Source organism: Staurois parvus, unplaced genomic scaffold (assembly GCF_062004578.1).
Source record: "Staurois parvus isolate SC_StPar_1 unplaced genomic scaffold, SC_StPar_1.0 ptg000147l, whole genome shotgun sequence".
Taxonomy (NCBI): domain Eukaryota; kingdom Metazoa; phylum Chordata; class Amphibia; order Anura; family Ranidae; genus Staurois; species Staurois parvus.
The window spans coordinates 8,977,024-8,997,478 of NW_028317943.1; the positions used below are offsets into that span (position 1 = coordinate 8,977,024).

General features: G+C 37.4%; 1 protein-coding gene across 1 annotated transcript; it reads right to left on the reverse strand.

Moving 5' to 3' along the window:
• Window positions 1-3,746: 3,746 nt before the first annotated feature.
• On the reverse strand, window positions 3,747-18,456 carry SLC38A2 (solute carrier family 38 member 2). The gene is made up of 16 exons (XM_089674016.1): window positions 18,300-18,456; window positions 16,000-16,211; window positions 15,743-15,821; window positions 15,527-15,642; window positions 14,179-14,252; window positions 14,003-14,095; window positions 13,830-13,911; window positions 12,446-12,528; window positions 12,079-12,137; window positions 11,052-11,231; window positions 10,828-10,907; window positions 10,642-10,742; window positions 9,377-9,501; window positions 8,660-8,804; window positions 8,254-8,351; window positions 3,747-7,022 (listed from the first exon to the last, which is right to left on the reverse strand). The coding sequence occupies exons 2-16, from the start codon at window positions 16,116-16,118 to the stop codon at window positions 6,924-6,926; spliced, it is 1,533 nt and encodes a 510-aa protein (XP_089530142.1). The 5' UTR covers window positions 16,119-16,211; window positions 18,300-18,456; the 3' UTR covers window positions 3,747-6,923.
• Between the last annotated feature and the right edge of the window lie 1,999 nt (window positions 18,457-20,455).

Consider the following 20,455-nt stretch of genomic DNA (forward strand, 5'->3'; position numbering starts at 1 on the left):
AGGGAGCAAAGAAAAGTGGCTTACAACGATCTATCTACTGTTTTCTGATGATTGGGAGATACAGTATTATCAAACTTGTTTTTTTCACAGATTACTATTTGTGTTTTGCTTTTTTGAGTGTATACAGAGGTGTGGGAATTTTTAAAAAAACTTCTTGTCCAGGGACTAAATTGGGGCCTCGATTCACTTGTCCCTCATGACAATCTACTTGTCCAGATAAAATTTTTTTTTTCTTTTAATCAAAACCGTATTTAAATCAGAGGTGATTTTAGGATTGTCTGGGGCTTTTAAAAACAAAAGAAGCTTTATGGCAAATTAAACGTGTAATATTTTTAACATTGTACTGTTTATCTCCTCCTCCCCTCCCTGCCTGTTTCCAGCACCGCGCCCGGGGACTAGCAAGGAGAGGGGGAGACCTTGCAGTGTGATGAACAACGATTGGCTGCTTGTCAGGAAAAGGTTGGTCAGGGCTTATACTTTATCCCTTTCACTGTTAGAGCCATTTTTGCATTTTTTGCACATGTTTAAAAAATAATTTTAGGCCTGAAGATTACAGAAAACCCCCAAACATTATATATTTCCTAAAAGCAGAAACCCTAGAAAATATTTTTTTTAAAAATCCAATTTTTAATGTTGCATGATTTTACTGCAAAATTGTAGTAAAAAACACAAGTAAGTTAATTTTAGGGCACAGAAAAAGCAATGTTACCCTATTTTTTTGGAAAAATATAAAAGGTTGCAGTGAGTAAATAGATACAAGGATAAATATATATATATATGTAAACCTGCACTAATAAGAACCACAATAGATAATCAATAATCAAAAATGAGGTGTAAAACATATAGCAGCTGAACACAAAAACCCTGATACTAGGCAATCAACAATAAATACATAAAAGTGCAGTGCTTAAAAAGTTACAAATAATCATAAGAAAACAGTGAAAAATGTGTCAAAAATTGCCCATCCAAAAATAAAAGAAAAGTCCCAGAGGCTGTGATGAAACAAAAGAAATCCAAGGACAGTAGTCACCAACCACTACTACAGAAGGCTTACCAGAAAGGCGTGATCCCCTGTTAAGAGTGGTCAATAGCGCTTTGTTAAACAATCCAGAAAGCAGGTCACTCGAATCCTCCTCCTGGTGACGAAACGTGTAGGGTGGAGCCATGCAAACACACACTACTGCGCATGCGTAAACGGACACCAGCTATTTTGGAAACTGGAAAAGTTGGATTTTTTTGTCAATTAACGCCTAATGATGTTTGCTCACATGTGAGTGCAACCATACTTTAAATAAATGTTGTGATTATGGTCTTACACTATGTGGAGCATTCTTTCTTTGCATGTTTTCCACTATGAGTCCAAGCCTTATCCTGAATGGTTTAGCTACCCTTATTAAGGTCCATTGTTTGGAAGATCCTTATCTGTCGTTTTGGTGATCTGGAGGAGGATTCGAGTGACCGACTTTCTGGATTGTTTAACAAAGTGCGATTGGCCACTCTTAACAGGGGGTCATGCCTTTCTGGCAAGCCTTCTGTAGTAGTGGTTGGTGACTACTGTCCTTGGACTTCTTTTGTTTCATCACAGCTTCTGGGACTTTTCTTTTTGGATGGAGTAAACAGATATCCAACTTGTCAAACCTTAAATTTGTGCATGCTCCTTAAATGGCAACGAACTTCAGTACCCTATACTTTTTATAGGTCGACACTTTTAATGCTCCTTACAGTTTAGTGTTACAGAGGAGGTCTGGTGCTAGAATTATTGCTCTCATTCTGGCGTGCGCGGTGATGTGTGACATGTGTATCGCAATCAACCGTTTCATGTGTAGGCTCCCCAGAGTGTGCTTGTACATTTGTATGTGCGTATATGTGGGGGCCTCAAAATTTTTTTTTGGGGGGGGGGATGGTATGTGCTTGGGTGTAACTCATTTTTTTTTTCACTTTTTTTTTTCATCACATAGGGAACAAAGTCCTATATGTGATGATTTTTGGTGACAGGTTCTCTTTGAGACATCCAAGGTCTAAAAGACCCTGCATGTCTCCCCTCTGCTCCACTGAATGCAATGTGGTGCACATCGCACCATATTACATTCTTTCCTGGGGATTGCATTACAATCTCTTAACGGGGACCCGGAAGTGACATTGTAACGTCACTTTCGGGTCAGCACAAGAAGTGGAGCAGACTTGTCCACTCTTCTCCCTCCCCTCTAACCGACAGCGAGCCGGGCCCGCAGATGGGCAAGCGGAGCCTGGGAAACCTCACGGGCGGGGTGGGGGGGGGAGTTTGGCACGGAGAGGTTGGCACTGTGTGCTTCCACCTGACAGGTGAGCCCGCTGCTTGCCCACAGCAGGGCTAAAGGAAGACAAAAGCTACCTGCCCGGGCATCGGAATCCAACATCCCTGTGTATATGTTTTGTGTGCATGTATTAGTATTGTCAATTGTAAAAGCTGTTCATGATGCTCTTAATATTATAAAGCAGTGAAAATAGTACTGGTGTTACTCATAGCCATCTCCTAGTCCATTTATAAAATGTAGGCAAGCACCACAGCTTTATATCAGTTTAGAGGTGTTTGACTTTTTTTTTTCTAATTCCTTTAAACACCCCTCTATTTTATCCTATGGGTTTGATTTCCTAAAACTGAAGAGTGCAAAATCTGGTGCAGCTGTGTATGGAAGGCAAACAGCTTCTAACATCAGCTTGTTCACTTAACTTTTAACAAAAAAAAAACTGATTGGTTTCTATGCAGTGCTGCAGTAGAATTTGCACTCCCGTTTTAGTAGATCAACCCCTGTGTGTCCGTGCGCAACACTTAGGTATCTAGTGGCAGAAAAAAAGAACACCACTGCACACTCAGCAGAGGAGTGTTTTGGCAGAAAAATGCTAAACATGTCTAAACTAACACACCTAAACCTCCCTCAAAGCTGGGTGCAAACTTCAGCTTGTATAAATAAACTGACCAAAAAAAAATGGAAGCCGACTGGTTTCTATGCAAAGCTGCACCAGATTTTGCACTCTTCAGTTTTAGTAAATCAAACCCATAGTGGGCATTGGATTAAAACAAAAAATTCTGCACTGAGAACTGAACAATCAAAAACTGCTGATCATTCAGTTCCCCCCTCTGCTCTGAACACGGTCAGTCACCGACTCTCTGCCCTGCCCCTCCAGCGCTCACTGGAGTGCCAGGCTGTGGAGGGGGCGGTAGCAGCTGACTCAGGCTCTCAGCGGTTCGCTGAGAGGCTGAGCCAGCTGCTGGTCCAGGTCTCTGGGTGGATCCTGACTTTAAAGTCAGCATCTTTCCCGAGCCTAGACCAGCTCAATGACGTCAGCTGACAGCAGGCCTTGGCTCACCTGTTAGCTGAAAATGGGTCACAGGAGTGCAGAACGAACTTTGTATTCATTTTGGCTATACTTCTCCTTTAAGGCCTCATGCACACAGGAAAATATTTTCCTCCCCTATCCTCCAGGGGATGAATAAGCAGAAAATAGAAAAAACACACTTAAAGCCAAATTTTGCAAACATGTCTAGTGTTTGGGCTTTCATTCATTCCATTACCCAAAATATTAATTTACTCTGGCCATTAAAATGAATGAATGGTTGAGCGCTAAAAGAAGCTGATTGCCTACCATGCACAGCTGCACCAGATTTTTCACTCTCCAGTTTTCATAAATTAATCCATATATATTATACATAGAACAAATCTCAGTTTCACACCTAATGCTTGACAATAACATACAGAAACCATCAATGTGTTTTCTTTCTTTATTATTTATTTAGATCATACAACGTTTCATTGAAACTCAAAAAAAGAAAGACTTCAACCAACACCTACACCTGAGTTGTTGGCTTAAACAATAGTAATATTTTACATTTATACAGAGGATGCTAAAATATGTATTGCATGAGCCCCTAGATCATACCTAATAGTAAAATAAGCAAAAACCATGTGCTAATTCTACTCCCCCATAAATGGTAAAAATCATAAAAAAAAGATATTAATTTATTTACAAAAATGGCCCCCTAGCTGTCAGATGTTTTATTAGTGATGATATGGACTTTCCAAACACTGTAGATCGTGTATTGCAAACACGCAAGTTGTTTCGTTCTTTGAGCAGTTTTTCTTTTTTTATTTGTATTTAGTGCTATATTGTAAAGGAAGACCCAAAATCAAAATGTTCTTGAAAGCAAAAAAAATTTGAAGTAGTATTTGTTGTAAAATAAACCAATCATAGTTCGATAAGCAGCTACAACTGTCTCCAGTTCTAATATTTTATATACAATTTCTTACTCAAGGTGATAAGGTTTTTACTTGTTTAAAAACCTATTCAGTGTGTTAGACAGGGACATGTTTAGTTTGTGTCTTTAGAAAGAGACTGCCTAAGAATAAATTGAGTTGTCTTGCTCAGACTATCAAAGCCCTATTAATATGGCATTACCACTCCCGGATATGATGTTTACAGGAAAGTTTCTTAAATTGTCTGCTCTTGACAGATAGTCAAAGACAGCCAAACATGGGTTCCTAGCATGTTTAGAGTGGACTAAACATTTACACATGAGCTTTGGCAGTTGAACAAAACCTGACAATGAGGTCATTGACCTCTATGGAGAAATGTCATACACATGGGTCTCATTCTATAACACATTACAAAGCAGGAGGTAGAGTATATTCTGCTTTATCCATTTCTTCTTCAACAGTTGTCTTACGAAAACCTTAAATTATGTAAACATCTTTCACTTTCCCAAACTGCTGAAAGCTAACTGAACCTAATAAAGGCTTAGATGCACATCTTTCCAAGGACCCTTGCACTCTGGGTAAGCTTTTAAAGCTTTAAAGTTGGAAAGCGGAGAGGTATGGTAAAAAAAAACCGGTGTCAACAAAAGGAACAGGTACAGATTTGAAGTAGTTCTTTTTTCCCCCAGAATTCCCTTTACACTGCATTATTGAAGAATTAAAACAATTCGCTCTAAAAAAAAACACTACTGATAGGTTTATTGATGTCACAAGATGTGCACCCCTTTGTTTTAAGGTTAGTGTTCCCTTGAATGCTTTGTGTAAACCATCTCCAAACAATGATCAAGACAGCCAACATACAGAACAAATAAAACTGTATCTACAACTGAAATATTTACAGGATATTTATATATTTACAAGGTTCTTTTATACATATATCATAAATATTGAAAAATAGGTTGCTATTCAATGAGTCAATGTTCTACAAATAGCACATTAGAGTATATATTCATCCGTGGAAGACAATGAGATGACAGAAGTGGCGATCTATAGATCTGCATGGTGAAGATGTGCGTTAATGTTATTTTGCTTGGTTATTTATAGCAGGTATTGAACTATCACACTTTGCACAGGTTATACACCTGTAGTATTAATATTAAAAAATATATGTAAAGTGTTCATACAGAAACAGCTTTATCTGCTGTGTACGCAAGTTGATAATTATATTTGTATGGTACGATTGTGCGTTTATTATGTGAATAGCTATGCAATCTACTGTATAGTATATTAGACAACCAGTGATATATATTGCTGCACCAGTTTGTTGTGTACATATTGCCTATACAGAATGGAAGCAATTTCTAGTAAATATCAATATACTATAAGGATTAGTGATATCATTAATGCACAAGTCAGCTTCTGAACAAAATCACTTCCACAAAGTACTTCATCCATTCTGCATAGGAAACAAGTATACTTTAATTTGGAATAGTCTGTTTAGTCTTGCATGTAACATACTTGGTTTTAGGCCTCTGGGAATTTTATCCCTACATGCAAGGAAAAAAAATTTAAAATATTGTAAGAGTTGTAGCCTTCGGGCGCTTTTCAAATATTACAACCTTCTATATCGGCAGTGTCTGTGTCACTTACAGAATAGTGGAGAATGCTTTCTAAAATGTATACAGTAAACATTTTCTGAGCAAAAGAAGACAAATCAGGCCCTGTGGTTCATGTTTAGAAAAACAGAAAAAAAAAGTTGCTCAAGTAATTCAGTCGTTTATAAATTAAGCTTTTAAATATTGAAAATTACTATACACAATGTAAACTGCCATGGGCTTCAATAAATTAGCCATTTAAATATTTCATGTATGTACCATGCGTAGAAAATACCCGCAAGTAACACGGTAAAGGTCTGACCAGTAACTTATTTTTTTTTTTTACATTCCGTGTTGTTTAAACAACCAGGTAAAATAATTTGATCAAGTCTTTTAAGCCCATACCATAAGGAGTATTTTGACTTTCAAATTATTTTTTTACATGTTCAAAAAGGCCTTTTCAGTATGAAGATAAACTGCACTTTCCAGCAGTAAGCTGGTGACAGAAAAAACGTTGTTAAGCCTGCTTTTACATTTTTTTCTCTCTCACTGTATCCCATGCTCAAGTGAATATTTACTAAAATACTGACTATATTTAAATATACTGCAGCAAACCAGTAAAAGGTTCTTTAAGCACAGTTTCTGTGTAGCTCCCCTCAGAAGTGCGTCCAATTTGGTGAGCAATTTTTGGTACAAAAAAAAGGGGAGGGATCTGTCCCATCCACCAGATGAACACTTTTGCAGTGTAACATTTACTCACTTCAAATGGTTCCTGTAGGCACGTTCAAGTAATAACATACAAGTATGAGTAACAATAATTGACAACAACCAACCATGTGGCTTCAATAAAGTTTAGATTGTGTGTCCATTCTCCAGAATGGAATAAAATTACTTCCTTCTGCCAAAACCTTTGGAATAAAGAAGGCATTGTCCTTGTTGAGATGTAGAACTAATCTCTGAAAGAGTCTCTTTGTTCTACAAGAATGGGTGTCTTGAAGGAAGTTAAACTGCAAGCAATGGTTACATTTCATTCTCAGTAGAAAGGTTGGGAGTGAACAGTTCCACTTCAAGAAAAGTGCCGTGTTGCTCACCAAGTCATCTAGTGTTTGTCAGGAGAAGCACTGTGGATCCAGTCAAGAATAATCAGGGTCATGCTTCCAATCATTACCACAAAGCCACTAATGAGGAACAGTGCAGCCTACAAAGAAATACATGAAAGTTGTTATTTTATCTGGAAGGTCACTGTGATCAAAAGATAGTCAAAATATGCCCAAAGCTGCTATTACCTGTAGATATTTACTTTTGTACCACCTCCCTTCCTTTTAGATTGTAAGCTCCATTAGCCAGGCCCTCCTATTCCTTTTCTATTGAACTTTATTGAAATTGTACTGTCCCCCTTTATATTGTAAAGTACTGTGCAAACTGTTGGCACTTTATGAATCCGGTATAATTATAATAATAATAAAACTAAATAAAAGGATCCGTTATACATTTTGCTAATTAACACCAACATCACCATCGTACTGTATACTATTCTATACCTTTCTTTTTTTTACTCTTCCAATCAGTGTGGGGGTGTGACAGTATGGAAAGGCCTCAGCCTCATCTGAGTTCTCAGATGGCTTGGCACCATGTGTCGTTTAACTAGTTAAAAAACTAAAGCCAGGAGTAAGTATGGTTATTTATGGTCATCATTTTGGAGTTGGCAGTAAATATTACTATTAGTACACTGAGTAAAAAATACACATTTGAGTATTGGCAGTAAAGTAACAATTTAAGGCCTATATAAATGTTCAACCCTGATTGGCTACAGTAACTATAGAGTGGTGATCTTAGTCAGTTTTTTAGCATACCTAATTGCATCTTAAACTGAATATTTTTAATGTAGGGGGTTGATTTACTAAAACTGGAGAGTGCAAAATCCAGTGCAGCTGTGCATGGTAGCCAATCGGATTCTAACTTCAGCTTGTTCAATTAAGCTGTGAAAAAAGAGCCAGGAAGCTGATTGGCTACAATATACAGCTGCACCAGATTTTGCACTCTCTAGTTTTAGTAAATTGACCCCTATTCTCTGTGTTCTTTCTAAACTTGAACTATTAGAAGCACAATTTGTAACAAAAATCAGAATTGCAATCAAAACTATCAGTTATATGCACACCTGTAAAACACATATGTATGCACTATGATTATATACTTCTGACCAGGGGCGGACTGACAACTCATGGGGCCCCCGGGCAATAAGGGATTATGGGGCCCCTGTGTCCTTGCCCAAACTCAAAAAAGCCTGTGAAAAAGGTACCAGGGGCATCTCTTGGGGCCCCCTACTGACCCCAAACCCTTGGGCAGTGCCCGAGTTTCCAAATGGTCAGTCCGCCCCTGCTTCTGACTATTGCTGTACAAAACAATTAACATCATAATAGCAGACTTACCCCAATCTTCTGCACTGATCTGTTGGATTCCTTTGTCACTAGCTTCAGGTAAAAAGCTGATGGCAGGATAAAGACCAGCATAGCAGCAGCAGAGGCACCTATGACACAAAAGGAAAAATTAATTAGTTTCTACACAAGCAGCTGATTATTTACAGAAAAAAAAAAAACATCCCACGCACATATACATTATTAACCCGGCATGCTAATTAACAAACTGCTGCTAGGATTTTCCCTGCTGCACTCTAAGATGTCAGTGTTTTCCTCCTTTTCCATTTACTGGCAGGCATAATTTTTTTTCCTGCACTATGAAAATCATTTAACCTTAAAGCAAAACCAGGGGCTTGATGCTATCTACGAAAGAGCGTACAGAAAAATAAACAAAGCGGTTGTTTTTCCAATGACTCACCAATGAATCCAAAGATATCTCTGATGGTTGGGACAAAAATGACCAGGAAATTGGTAAATGCCAGAATGAGAAGTGTGATCAAGATGTGGCGCCACCATGCAAAGTCCTTCCCAGAGCACAACAGCTGAATGATGGAGCTACGGATCTAATATAAAACAAGGCCAATTTAGGCATAATGAAAACAATACAAAAAAAAAAACAAACCAAAAAAATCAAGTGACAACATAGAATCTTTTACTTTACAGTTGCAGTAAACTTATGCAACACAGCTTGCATTGTAATACCCTGTGCATAACAATGCTATTTTATACCAGTTATCATTTTGATTAAAACAATGCTCTGTAAATTGCAAGTACATATTTGCAAGTTGACTTTTAGGGGTTTATTTACTAAAGCTGGAGAGTGCAAAATCGGAATCACTTCTGCATAGAAACCAATCAGGTTCTAAGCTCAGCTTGTTCAATGAAGCTTTGATAATAAAATCTGGAAGCTGATTGGTTTCTTTGCAGAAGTGAGTCTGATTTTGCACTCTCCAACTTTAGTAAATAAACCCCTTACTGTCTCCCATGAAGTAAATTTGAGTAACTGGAGTAGTATTGGATCTAGGGTTAACTGAATTTTGGCTATACAAATGCAGGTTCTTTGGTAACTTATATTAAATTTGAAGGCGTCCATCATAAATTGTTTTAGCTAATTATACAAAGTAACATCACTTACTGGGAAAATAACAATAGGAACAGTTAAGGTGACAGCCATGAGAACAGCCAGGCGCACAACGACAAATATAACTCCAGCTCCTGGAACCTTGGAGTATGTGTGGAGTAACTCTGGCTCAACACGTCCTGTTGACAATAAAAAGAGCATTGATTTAGTAAGATATATATACAAAAATAAGATTTTTACATATGGCACAGCTTTGACATCATCATTACCATGCCTATTTTCAACACATCCATATATGCAAAGTATTGCATCTTTTTATTCAAAATGTTTTATACCAACTTAAAAGGACAGCGCCATACAAAACTCACTTTATAGTGGTGGTATTGAATCACTGGTTGGCTTCCTAAATCTCTCAGAAACAAACACAATAGCATGTTCCCACAATAATTTGGGGGTTATTTACTAAAACTGGAGAATGCAAAATCTAGTGCAGGGTTGCACAGAAACCAATCAGATTCCAGGGTTTATTGCCAAATCTTAATTGAACGAGCTGAAGTTAGAAACTGATTGGCTACCATACACAGTTGCATCAAATTCTGAGTACTCCATTTTCAGTAATTCTCCCCCTTTCTGTCTCTGGTACCCTACTATGAAGCCATAACATGGCATCACTCTTTTGCGCTGAATTCTAAAATTATTTATTTAACTTTGTGACGATTTCATTTAGCTTTACATTGGCTGTGTTCTGGTAGGCATATTTTACAACTTAATTCTCTGTGAAAGCAGCAAAATAGAGATTTGGGGTGAATTTGGCTTTTATGATACAATAAACACTTGACAAGTACTTGATTGCACTAATATTCCCTGATACTCACTGTCATTATGACACATTATGATACTGATAGCCATTATGACAGCATATTTCTCAAAATACTTGATTTTTTTTAAAGCTGGCAGTATGTGATATAGATATACATTATTATATTATGAAAGGTAGTGAGAGAAAATTCTTTCAGATTTACTTTGCTTGTGAACCATTGAATCTGAACCAGAAAACAACAGGCAAGCCGAATCACTGTGAATCGGGGCCCAAGCCCACTAATTTGCTTGTCAAGAATGAAAAGGTTGGATTAAGAATTTCTTAGGTACATGGATTTGATAACAGCAGCTCCAGAATATACTAAACTGCTCTGAGAGATTTAAGGACTAAAATGATATTACATAAAAAATAGATTATGACAAAGTATGGTTTTGTTATACATAGTAGCTTCAGATGTTCATGTATTTTCATGGAATACATATGAATTTGTATTATTTACCATAGAAAGTCAAATATCCAAAGAGAGCAGCCAGGAGATACATGATAAACATAGCGAAAAAGGACACATTTGAAACATTCATCATTCTTCTACGGCTTCGGCTGTGGAGAGAGAATAGAATACATTTAATACATGCTCACTTGAAGTCAATGTTCTTTTCCTGGCTTAAAATAGAACAAATCATACCCTTTAAGTTCCTGGTAAATTGGAAGGACAGCTGGGTGACAGACAAAGGAGAAAGTCAGGATGGGTACAGCATACACCGTCTGGAATAGAAAATAGGCAAAACATTTAATTACACAAATAAAATAACTTAAAATCCCTACCAAGAAATGTAGGGTTAGTTCACAACATAGCAAGGTAAATGAATATTGCCTAAAAAATGGGCAACTTTACAGAGGCATTGTTACCTGTGAGTTGAAAACAAAGTATTTTGGTTTGCACATTTCATCATCAATGGTCTCGTTCAGATCAACGCTGTGGATCGGGGCATGTGTGGTCAAGTGAGTCAACGTGTGGTTTAAAGTCATGTTGATGGCATCGTTTTCTAGTAAAAGAGGGCACGCGATCTGAAATTTCTTGTAGATAACCTAAGATGCAAACATAAAAATGATCAAAGTGATTAGAATAACAATGATTAAATAATGATCAAAGTGATTAAATAATAGTGGCATAGAAACTGCTACTGTCTTTAACAAATTAACTTCTTACTACAATATTGGTATCACAAACTGTAGGTTTCTATATTACATCAGCCAGCACCAAAAATTATATATAACAAAGGGCAGCAAGACAAAAAAATTATCAAAAATAACATACAAAAAAGCTTTCAAATATACTATAAAAATGTCAAAAAAACCTCTGAACAAACTGGAAAACATTTGTACCCAGTCAGATCAGTAGGAAGTCACACCTAAAAAACTTATGGCTGCATGTTACTAAAGCCAATGGTTCAAGATTATATATTACCTATTTTTGAACTTTTATAAATAGACCTATATGTTGTAAAAGCTGGTCTACATGAGAGTAGTAAGTTAGAGACAAGTCCACCCAAAACCAACACTCTAGTTTTAGTAAGTGCTGTACAGCTAAATCACATTAACTTGTTTTATGCCCCTCAAGGTTTCGGGGGAAAAGATTTATGTACTTGAGTTCCCAGGTTTGCACACATGCTCCAGCAAATATTAAAGGTTTTCAAAATACTGGTTGAATACTGAATTTATTTTATATTATGAAAAATGCAACAGAGGAAAAGATGGAGTTTATAGACAAAAGATTGAAAGATGGGTGGAAACTTAGCTAAGAGCTAAGACAGGACTTATTGCCCTGAAGTTCCCAAAAAGATATCAGAATCCAGCCGTATCTCCCACCCTCCAGATTTTGGTAACCAGTAATACAAAATTTTGGAAAGACTGACTCTTTCAGGAATATACTTACAACAATGAGGAAAAACACCATACACATAAGTGAAAAGCCGCTCGTGTAGCCCAAATACCCTGCAATTAAAATAAAGGGAACTTAACAAAAACATAAAATGTCATTGGAATATCAAATGAATGTGTAGCTAAGCATGATTCATCAGAAAACATTACTAAACAAACAGATCACGTCAATTATTAATGATTTATAAAATAAAGCTGGCCAAGCAAGTTAGGTTTACCAAAAAACTATGTAGCGTGAGTGCCGTACTGACCAGAAATAAATTTAGTAAACAGTTTGGGTACACAATTGAAGTAACTTGTTGATGGTAGAGTTTAAATAGATTGTACAATCAGATGTTTATTTCACATTTGGAAAAACTTACCCAAGTTTCTTAGCAGTGACAACGGAAGTATGAGGACTATAGAAACTATTACAACCAAATAATCTCCATTCAAGTACCATTCACTGGAAAAAAAAATCAAAGCAGAAAATCAGCAGCTGGATAGTAAATAAGAATAATTTATATTAATTTGTTGTGTAATGGTAAGGTCATACTACTTTAATATCTATTCTTTCAAATCCAGACTGAACAATACACAGCTTTAACAGTCTAAACTAGCTAATTTTATTCTAATTTTTAGAGTTACGTAAACTGGGGTGTGTAATGCTAATGGTATCACATGCCTTTGGGGGAGAGCACACACAGTCCTGTTTGAAGTATTAATAAAACTCGGCTCCATATTCCAGCATTCAGCATGTAACTGCCAGTAAAGGGCTTGTTTTGGCATCTTATGAGTACAAGCTATTAGAACATGCTTTCTTGGGCAGGCCTTTCCTTCACAGGCATTAACTAAAGAGAGCACTGTGTTCGCCCACAGACATTCATTTCAGTGGAATGTGGTGCGTCAAGTCACCAAACATACTCTGAAGCAACACACAGAGGGACTGGACTTCCAGTCAGAGGGACTGGACTTCTTAATTGGCAGAAGTAAACTATTTTGGTTGAGTTAGAACATACAAAGTTACTGAAGATAAACAGTTTTTATAGTCAAGCACTGGTTTCCACACTAGGTTAACCAGAGCTCAGATCACATTTCTAGATGTGTTTCCCGCTATCTCACATAGTTGATCACTGGGGCTCTCCTTCTCAAGGACATTCTATTTACCTTTATCAGATTTTTTCTTAGGCTCTCCGTATATAACGAATGTACATTTTCAGAGAAGGTCACTATAACTTACTGACCCTCACTTAAAGTAATCATTGCAACCAGCTTGGCCCTTCACTGATGCCGGTCATAGATGGATCGAATCTCGGCCAGTTCAGCAGGGACCGACTGAGGTTCAAACTATCTATAGGCAGGCTGGTTGTACTGAAGTCGATCCATTGATCCATCAACAGAGTCAGTGTTGGTGGGGAAATCAAACAAATTTCTTTTCTGCAACCCACGGTTGCAGGACAGAAAATTGCATCATCTATGGCTTTAGCTTTAAAGTGACACTAAACTCTGGTTTTAAAAAAGTATTCCTAACGCAAAAAAGTACATTCTACTGATCTCAGCCTCCTCCAAACATTATTTATTTTTTTGCTGCTGTTTTTAAAAAAAAAATCTGGATAATGGTTATATGTGACTGAAATATACTGAAAGTTGAAATGACTAACTTAATACATAAGAAATAGCAGTGGCTATGCTAAGAAAAAAACTGTTTATGGGGTTTATTGTGTCAATTCACAAACCAGTAAAAGTTTAACAAAGCAAGATACTTACTTAGCACTGGGATCAGTACCGGCTAGTTCCTTAATTACAAGAGGCAACTCATACTTCACAATGTAGAGGTAGCTTGACATTGCTGAAAAATAAAGAAAGGATTAGCCAAAAATAATAAACCCTTTCTTATATATAACTGCATGGTGTGATGCTGGTAGAAGTAAATGGCCTACCTCCAATATTCTGCATGGTTATAGATCCAGAGGCTGCAAGTTTTCCAAATAATCCAAATGCTTTAAATCCCAGCTGCTCATACAATAAAGAACCTAAACAAATTAAAAACATGTTAACAATAGGATATTTGCCAAAAAATATGTCTTTCAAAAGTGGTGCAGTTTAAAACACATACCTCCTTCATTTGCTGTCTTTAACAGAAGGTGAATGGAGTAGAGAGAGAAGATTGACACAAATGTCAATAGAATCCTACAACACAAAACAGAAAGAAATTGGTGAAAGTTCCCAACATAGGTGTGTTCGAGCAATATAATGTATATTGATTTATAAATGCACTTTGGCTTCCATCCCACTGTGTCACTGACTCATTACTCTATTATTACACAAGACCAGCCCAAACCCGTCATTTTCGCACGGTACTTGTTTAATGACTATGAGTTATCGCACTTGCTGTATCATGTATTAACATAACCCTTTGAAGGATGCAAAATACCCCCCCGGAGGTACCATTTCACATGATTTTTGCAGCAATATATAGTTTATATAAGCTGATAATTTACAAGCCAAAATGAAAAAAAAAAATGGTCACCATTATCAAACTGTTTAGATCTCTGTTTCACATACTATATAATAAATTATGTACAAAGGAGATATAATCATGTTATATTTATTTTTTAGAAAGAAACTTTTAAGCAAAAGCTGCTTGTTGCTAATACAATTAATTTGATTACTATATGGCAATGCCCAGGGTTGGTGGCAGTAGTAGTGACCACTACTCAATGGTGGAACTACTGCAATAGCATCCCATGTGGCCGCTTTGGGGCAGAGTGGGGCCAGGTCAGGACCTGGAGGAGAGAGCTGTAGCTCCAGAGCCACATTTTTAACTTGTCTTATTGTTTCTGACACCAATGAACCTTATTTTAAAGTGCAGGGGGTGTTTTTAACAGCGTTTTTCTTTTTTCCTAAAGGGTCCGAGAATAATTTTGCTATGGGGTCCTGTAATTTCTAATCACACCCCTGCCATTGCTGTTTAATAACAGTCAGGGGTGCACAAGTAGAATATGTTGACTATGCAAAGCTCTCCAAACAACAGGGGCGATAAGAACTATATAAACATATATCACTGATACCATTGGACTAATGGTACCACCAACTGCAAGAACTGATGCATTAGGGTGATTTAGAAAATCAGGGCTGGGTTTGTGCTTTGTTTCACTGCTAGAAAGCAATGTTTCCTTTATTTTATAAGAACGGTATTGTCTCAGTGTGCTTTATTTTTGGAACTAAAAGGCAGTACCAAAACTGTTCGGAACACTGTACAATGGAAACAGTGTACATCATTGTTCTGTATTAAATAATAAATATTTTAAACAAAATCAGAGATATGCTGCCCCTAGTGGGGACTAGTACGAAAACACTGCCCTATAAATACACAGCATGTGACATCTACAAAAAGCCTCAGCACAAAATGTCAAGAAAATAAAAGGAAAAAAAAGGGATACCATTGACAATGAAATACTTACATAAATAGTGCAATCCCAGTGTTAGCCATGGCATAGGATAGACCTAAAATTCCACTTCCCACAATGGCATTACTGAGGTTAAATACTGACATGCCAAAAGATGTGGTCCCTGGAAGCTAAGAATAAGAATAGGATAGGTTTAGAACGTTACAAAAACATACATCGTACACAGCTCATTCAATCCATGCTTGCTGAGACAGAGAGGGATTTACTTACGTATTCTGTCTCGCATTTCTTCTTTGTCAAAGTAGGCTCAAGAAGAAAATTTTGGTTCTCTGGATCCATGTCATAATGCCTGAAAATGAATGAACACATTATCAGTCGTCCTATCTAGATTAGGAGTGTCAAATATTGTCCAAGAATTGAATCGCCTAATACGCAATTGCACTTGCATAAGAAATCTAGCGTTTCTATGACGATATTTGTGCATAATTAATGACACACGGCCGCGCATATAAATGAAGAGGACTAACCCTTTAATGGATAGCTTCTTTGCTGGATATTCCGGGTAATTGAAGTCATCGTTGCTGTTGGAGCTGGCGCTGTCCTCATCTGGGGAAATATTAAACCTTCCCATCTCTTGTTTGTTCATGGTGATAAGGAAGATGTACCCTGTTCACAAGAACAGCTGATGTAGTCTGTGTGGATGCTGCTGATCGTACTGCTGCTGCGCTTGGTTCTCTGCCTGCAAGAAAGAGAAACGTCAATACTGCAGTGTGCAACTCAACCACGTGATGTGTTATCATCACGAGCCGCCAGTGAATAAGGAAAGAGGGGAGGAGGTTAGAGAGTGGAAAAATACTAGCTAGGCTCACAGAATACAGCAAATTCCAAGCCACAGAGTCCGCCTCGTCCCCCCTCCCGTTGTCCCTCTCCACCCTCACTTGTCAATCACAAAAATTCCAAGGCCATGAGCAGATATTTAATCCCATCTAATTCAGACCATTGTTTTAGTATGGCCCCTCCATATAAAAACCATATACAATTTTATACACCATCATTTTTTTTAATAGTTTAATGCTATATCAAATAATTATTAAGGTGGTCATCATCACTCAGATGCTACATTACTATGTAACAGCATGAGTACTAATTCATAGCATTATTGAAAGGAATAAGATACAAGTGCAATAATTGCTTCGCCATCTACCAATAAAATATTATCAATGTGATGTAGGATTAGCATGTTTATTATCAGCTACAAAAACATCTCTACGTGATTGAGGTGAATAATGAGCCTGAATAATTACCATCAACGATCCACTTAAATGTAAACCCATACACATAGGACAAATGGATGGAAAACATTTATTGAAAAGAGATTCACAAATAAGTGAACTGATTAGCCTAACTAAATATATACACTTAAAATAGAATAAAATGTCTGTGAATTAAAAAAAAGGAAAAGGAATTGCTTGTCGGTTAAAAAAACAACACTGGTAGCTAAATCAGACAGTATTCCAGGGAAAAAAGGCGCTTGTATCTAGAAATTTCTCTACTGGGGCTGAGTTTACAGGGAAGAAAAGAAAAAAAAAGGAATAAGCTCCACATTGAGCAGTGTACGATACATGGCCACTCCTCGTCCCCTCCCTCACTTCCTCACACTAACCTCTGCTCCACAAGAACACACAAGAATCTGATGCAACCACCACACACTATTGAAACAGATCAGATCCATGTGCCGGATTTCCTCTCTACTCAGCAACCCAGTACAAAGGAGGGGACACTCCTAAAATCCACTGCAATATTATTCACTGTGGATAAGGGATCACCCAATAGATCTTATAAGGATGGGTGGATAGATAGATAGATATATGGACAGACAGATAGATCTATATAGATTATGCATAGAAAGATGAATCATACATATATATATATATATATATATATATATATATATATATATATATGGAAATATAGATGACTGTCAGATAGATGTTACAATATAGATGATGGATAGATTGATCAATAGTTATATATATATATATATATATATATATATATAAAAAGATATATCGATGATGTATAGAGAACATGGTATATTTAGATTAGATATATGGATGGATAGATAATTAGTTATATTTAGATACATAAAACAATATTTAGATGATGGGTAAAGGATTAGTTATATTTAAATAGGTATAAAGATATATGGATTATGGATAACGAATGCGTTATATTTAGAGGAAGGAATTAAGAAAGAAAGAATAACGAATGAATTATATTTAGATAGAAAGGAAGATAATTTGTTATATTTAGATAGACATAATATTTAGATGATGGGTAGAGGATTAGTTATTATATTTCGATATATATTTGATGAAGATATAGATAACTATAGATAAGATTGTTCAATCGATCGATATACAGCGAGATCGATAGGACCTTCTGGTGCAGAATTTGAACCAAGGCCCTCGATTACATTCCTTATTATTACAATTTTCACCTACAAAGTCACAAACCTGTGACAATCAAACAGATCGATGACAGTACAGATCAGATCATATTCTGATCACCATTGGGCCATCCGATCTGACTATAGATGAGATAGAAGAGCCTCTATAGAGGGAGATTCAGTATATACAGAACACAGTGTAATGTCTATCTGCCATGCATTGCTGGTACTTCTCCCCCCCCCCTCACTGATGATGAGTAATGTGTAGTCGCCCCCCAGCCCCCATACAATGTGACTTTGCTGTATCTGTACACACAGCAGTCACATTCCCATGCCTCGTGCGGCACTGTCACCCACACAGCCTGCGGATGTTCTTACCTTGTTCCCTGTACGGCTCCTGCTCCGCTCACACCACCAATGCTCCAATAATAATAAACAGAAATAAATAAATAGGGTCAGAAATATAAATAAAAGAACAAGAAACCCCAACGGCGGCCGTTCTGTGTGTGCTGATGTCTGATGGATACACTCTCTTAATAAGGGTCTGCAGAGGGGCGGGGCTGACGAGGGTGGGGCTGTCGAGCGTCATTTCAATAAACCTGTTCTTTGTGTACCAACATTGGAGGCCCCGCCCATCCCCGCCTCCCTTCCACTCCCGGCGGCCGGGGCTGTGGGGGGTGGGGTCAAGTGTTCCTGGTAGGTCTGGGCTGTTTGTTGTGTGCTGCCAGGGAGCCGATACTTCAAACACACCCGGCTACATGAACTTGACTAGGGAGGGATTCCTGCCTGGGATTCCTGACAACACCCAGTCTGTCATTCCTGGGCTTCTCCCTCTGAAAAGGCTGGTTACATGGCGTCTTCCCGAGCATACACTGTACAATCTGCTCTGGAGGTACCATCACCTATGTAGTGCAAGATCCTGCCTGATTTGATGGCTATGGAATTGGGTGTTTAGCTTTGTCCTCATATGTTTTGGTAACGGTTGGTTCATACACACTGTGCGACACATGCCGTTCTATGTGGTGCGATTTCTTTTTTTGTTTACAAATTGTATATTGAACAAAATCATACGCCAAACACAATTACAAAATATAAACATCCATGTTTACTAAAATAGTATACCTTTAGTCTTCGTTCACAGGACTGCGACTTAAAAGTCGCACGACTCGCAGTGCAACCTTGCCGGGTGACTTGAGTGCTACTTTGAAGCAACTCTGAAGCAACGTTCAGGGAATGCTGGGTAATCTTCCTGTAATGTCGGATCCAAATCACATCAATATAGATGAGGATCCGATTTGGAGGCAACTTCTATTAAAGTCTATGATAGGAGTCAGATAGGAGTCACCTTAACCATTAGCCGCCCGGCCAATAGCCGTTTGGCGGCTTGAAAAGCGCTGCAGCTTTCCGGGTCCACGCCATTTGGCGTGCTCCCGCACATGCGCCGTTTGCGCTATTGCAGAGCGGCGCAGCAGCGGGATCTGTCACCGCCCGTGCACCTCGGACACGGCCGATGACAGATCCGAGTACCGGCTCCCGTTGCCGGTACCATGTGACCTGCCGCGACCAATCACAGCAGGTCACATGACAGTTGTATACAATGGATGGCTTCATTCATGATGCCATCCATTGTATACTAGTGCCTAGCTGTGAATGGTCACAGCTAATCACATGCACATGTCATGTGATTAGCTGTGACCAAATCACAGCTAAGCACAAAAAAAAAAAAAAAAAAAAAAAAAGCTGAATGAATCGATTTCATTCAGCTAAATGCTTGCTTATAGCAAAGTAATTCTTTGCTATAAGCAAATTGTGTAAAAAAAAAAAAAAAAAAAAATACTGATCACTTCCCCAAAGTAGTACAATGTTACTATGGTAACATTGTACTATTTTGGTCATAGTAAAATATGAAAAAAAATCTTAAAAAAAATGAAAAAAAATGTAATAAAAAATTAAATATAATAAAAAAATAAAAAAAAATTAAAAAAAAATATAATTTTTTTTTTTTTCATACTGTCACCAGTCAGTGTCCCTGTTCACCGCCATGCCAGTTATATGATGACGCTGTACTGCACTGGTGACAGTATGTAAAAAAAAAAATAGTGAAAATAATATTTTTCATTTTTTCATTTTCGGAAAAATTATGACAAAAAAATACAACTTCAAAAAACTCGCCATGCCTCTTATGAAGTACGTCCGACTGTCTACTCAGCAAAAAGGGGTCATTTGGGGATATCTGTACTATTCTGACATTCTTGGACCTCAAGAAATTAGATTGGCTGTCAGTACTTCAGGATTGATCAATATTCAGATCTATACCATAGTTTGTGAACTCTATAACTTTCCTACAAACTAAATAATACATCCTAATTTGGGTTATTTTCACCAAAGACATGTAGCAGAATACATCTCGGCCTAAATTTATGAAGAACAATTATTTATTTGTAAACTTTTATAACAGAAACAAAGAAAAATGTGTTTTTTTTTCAAAATTTTTGGTCTTTTTTTGTTAATTTAGCAAAAAATAAAAACCCCAG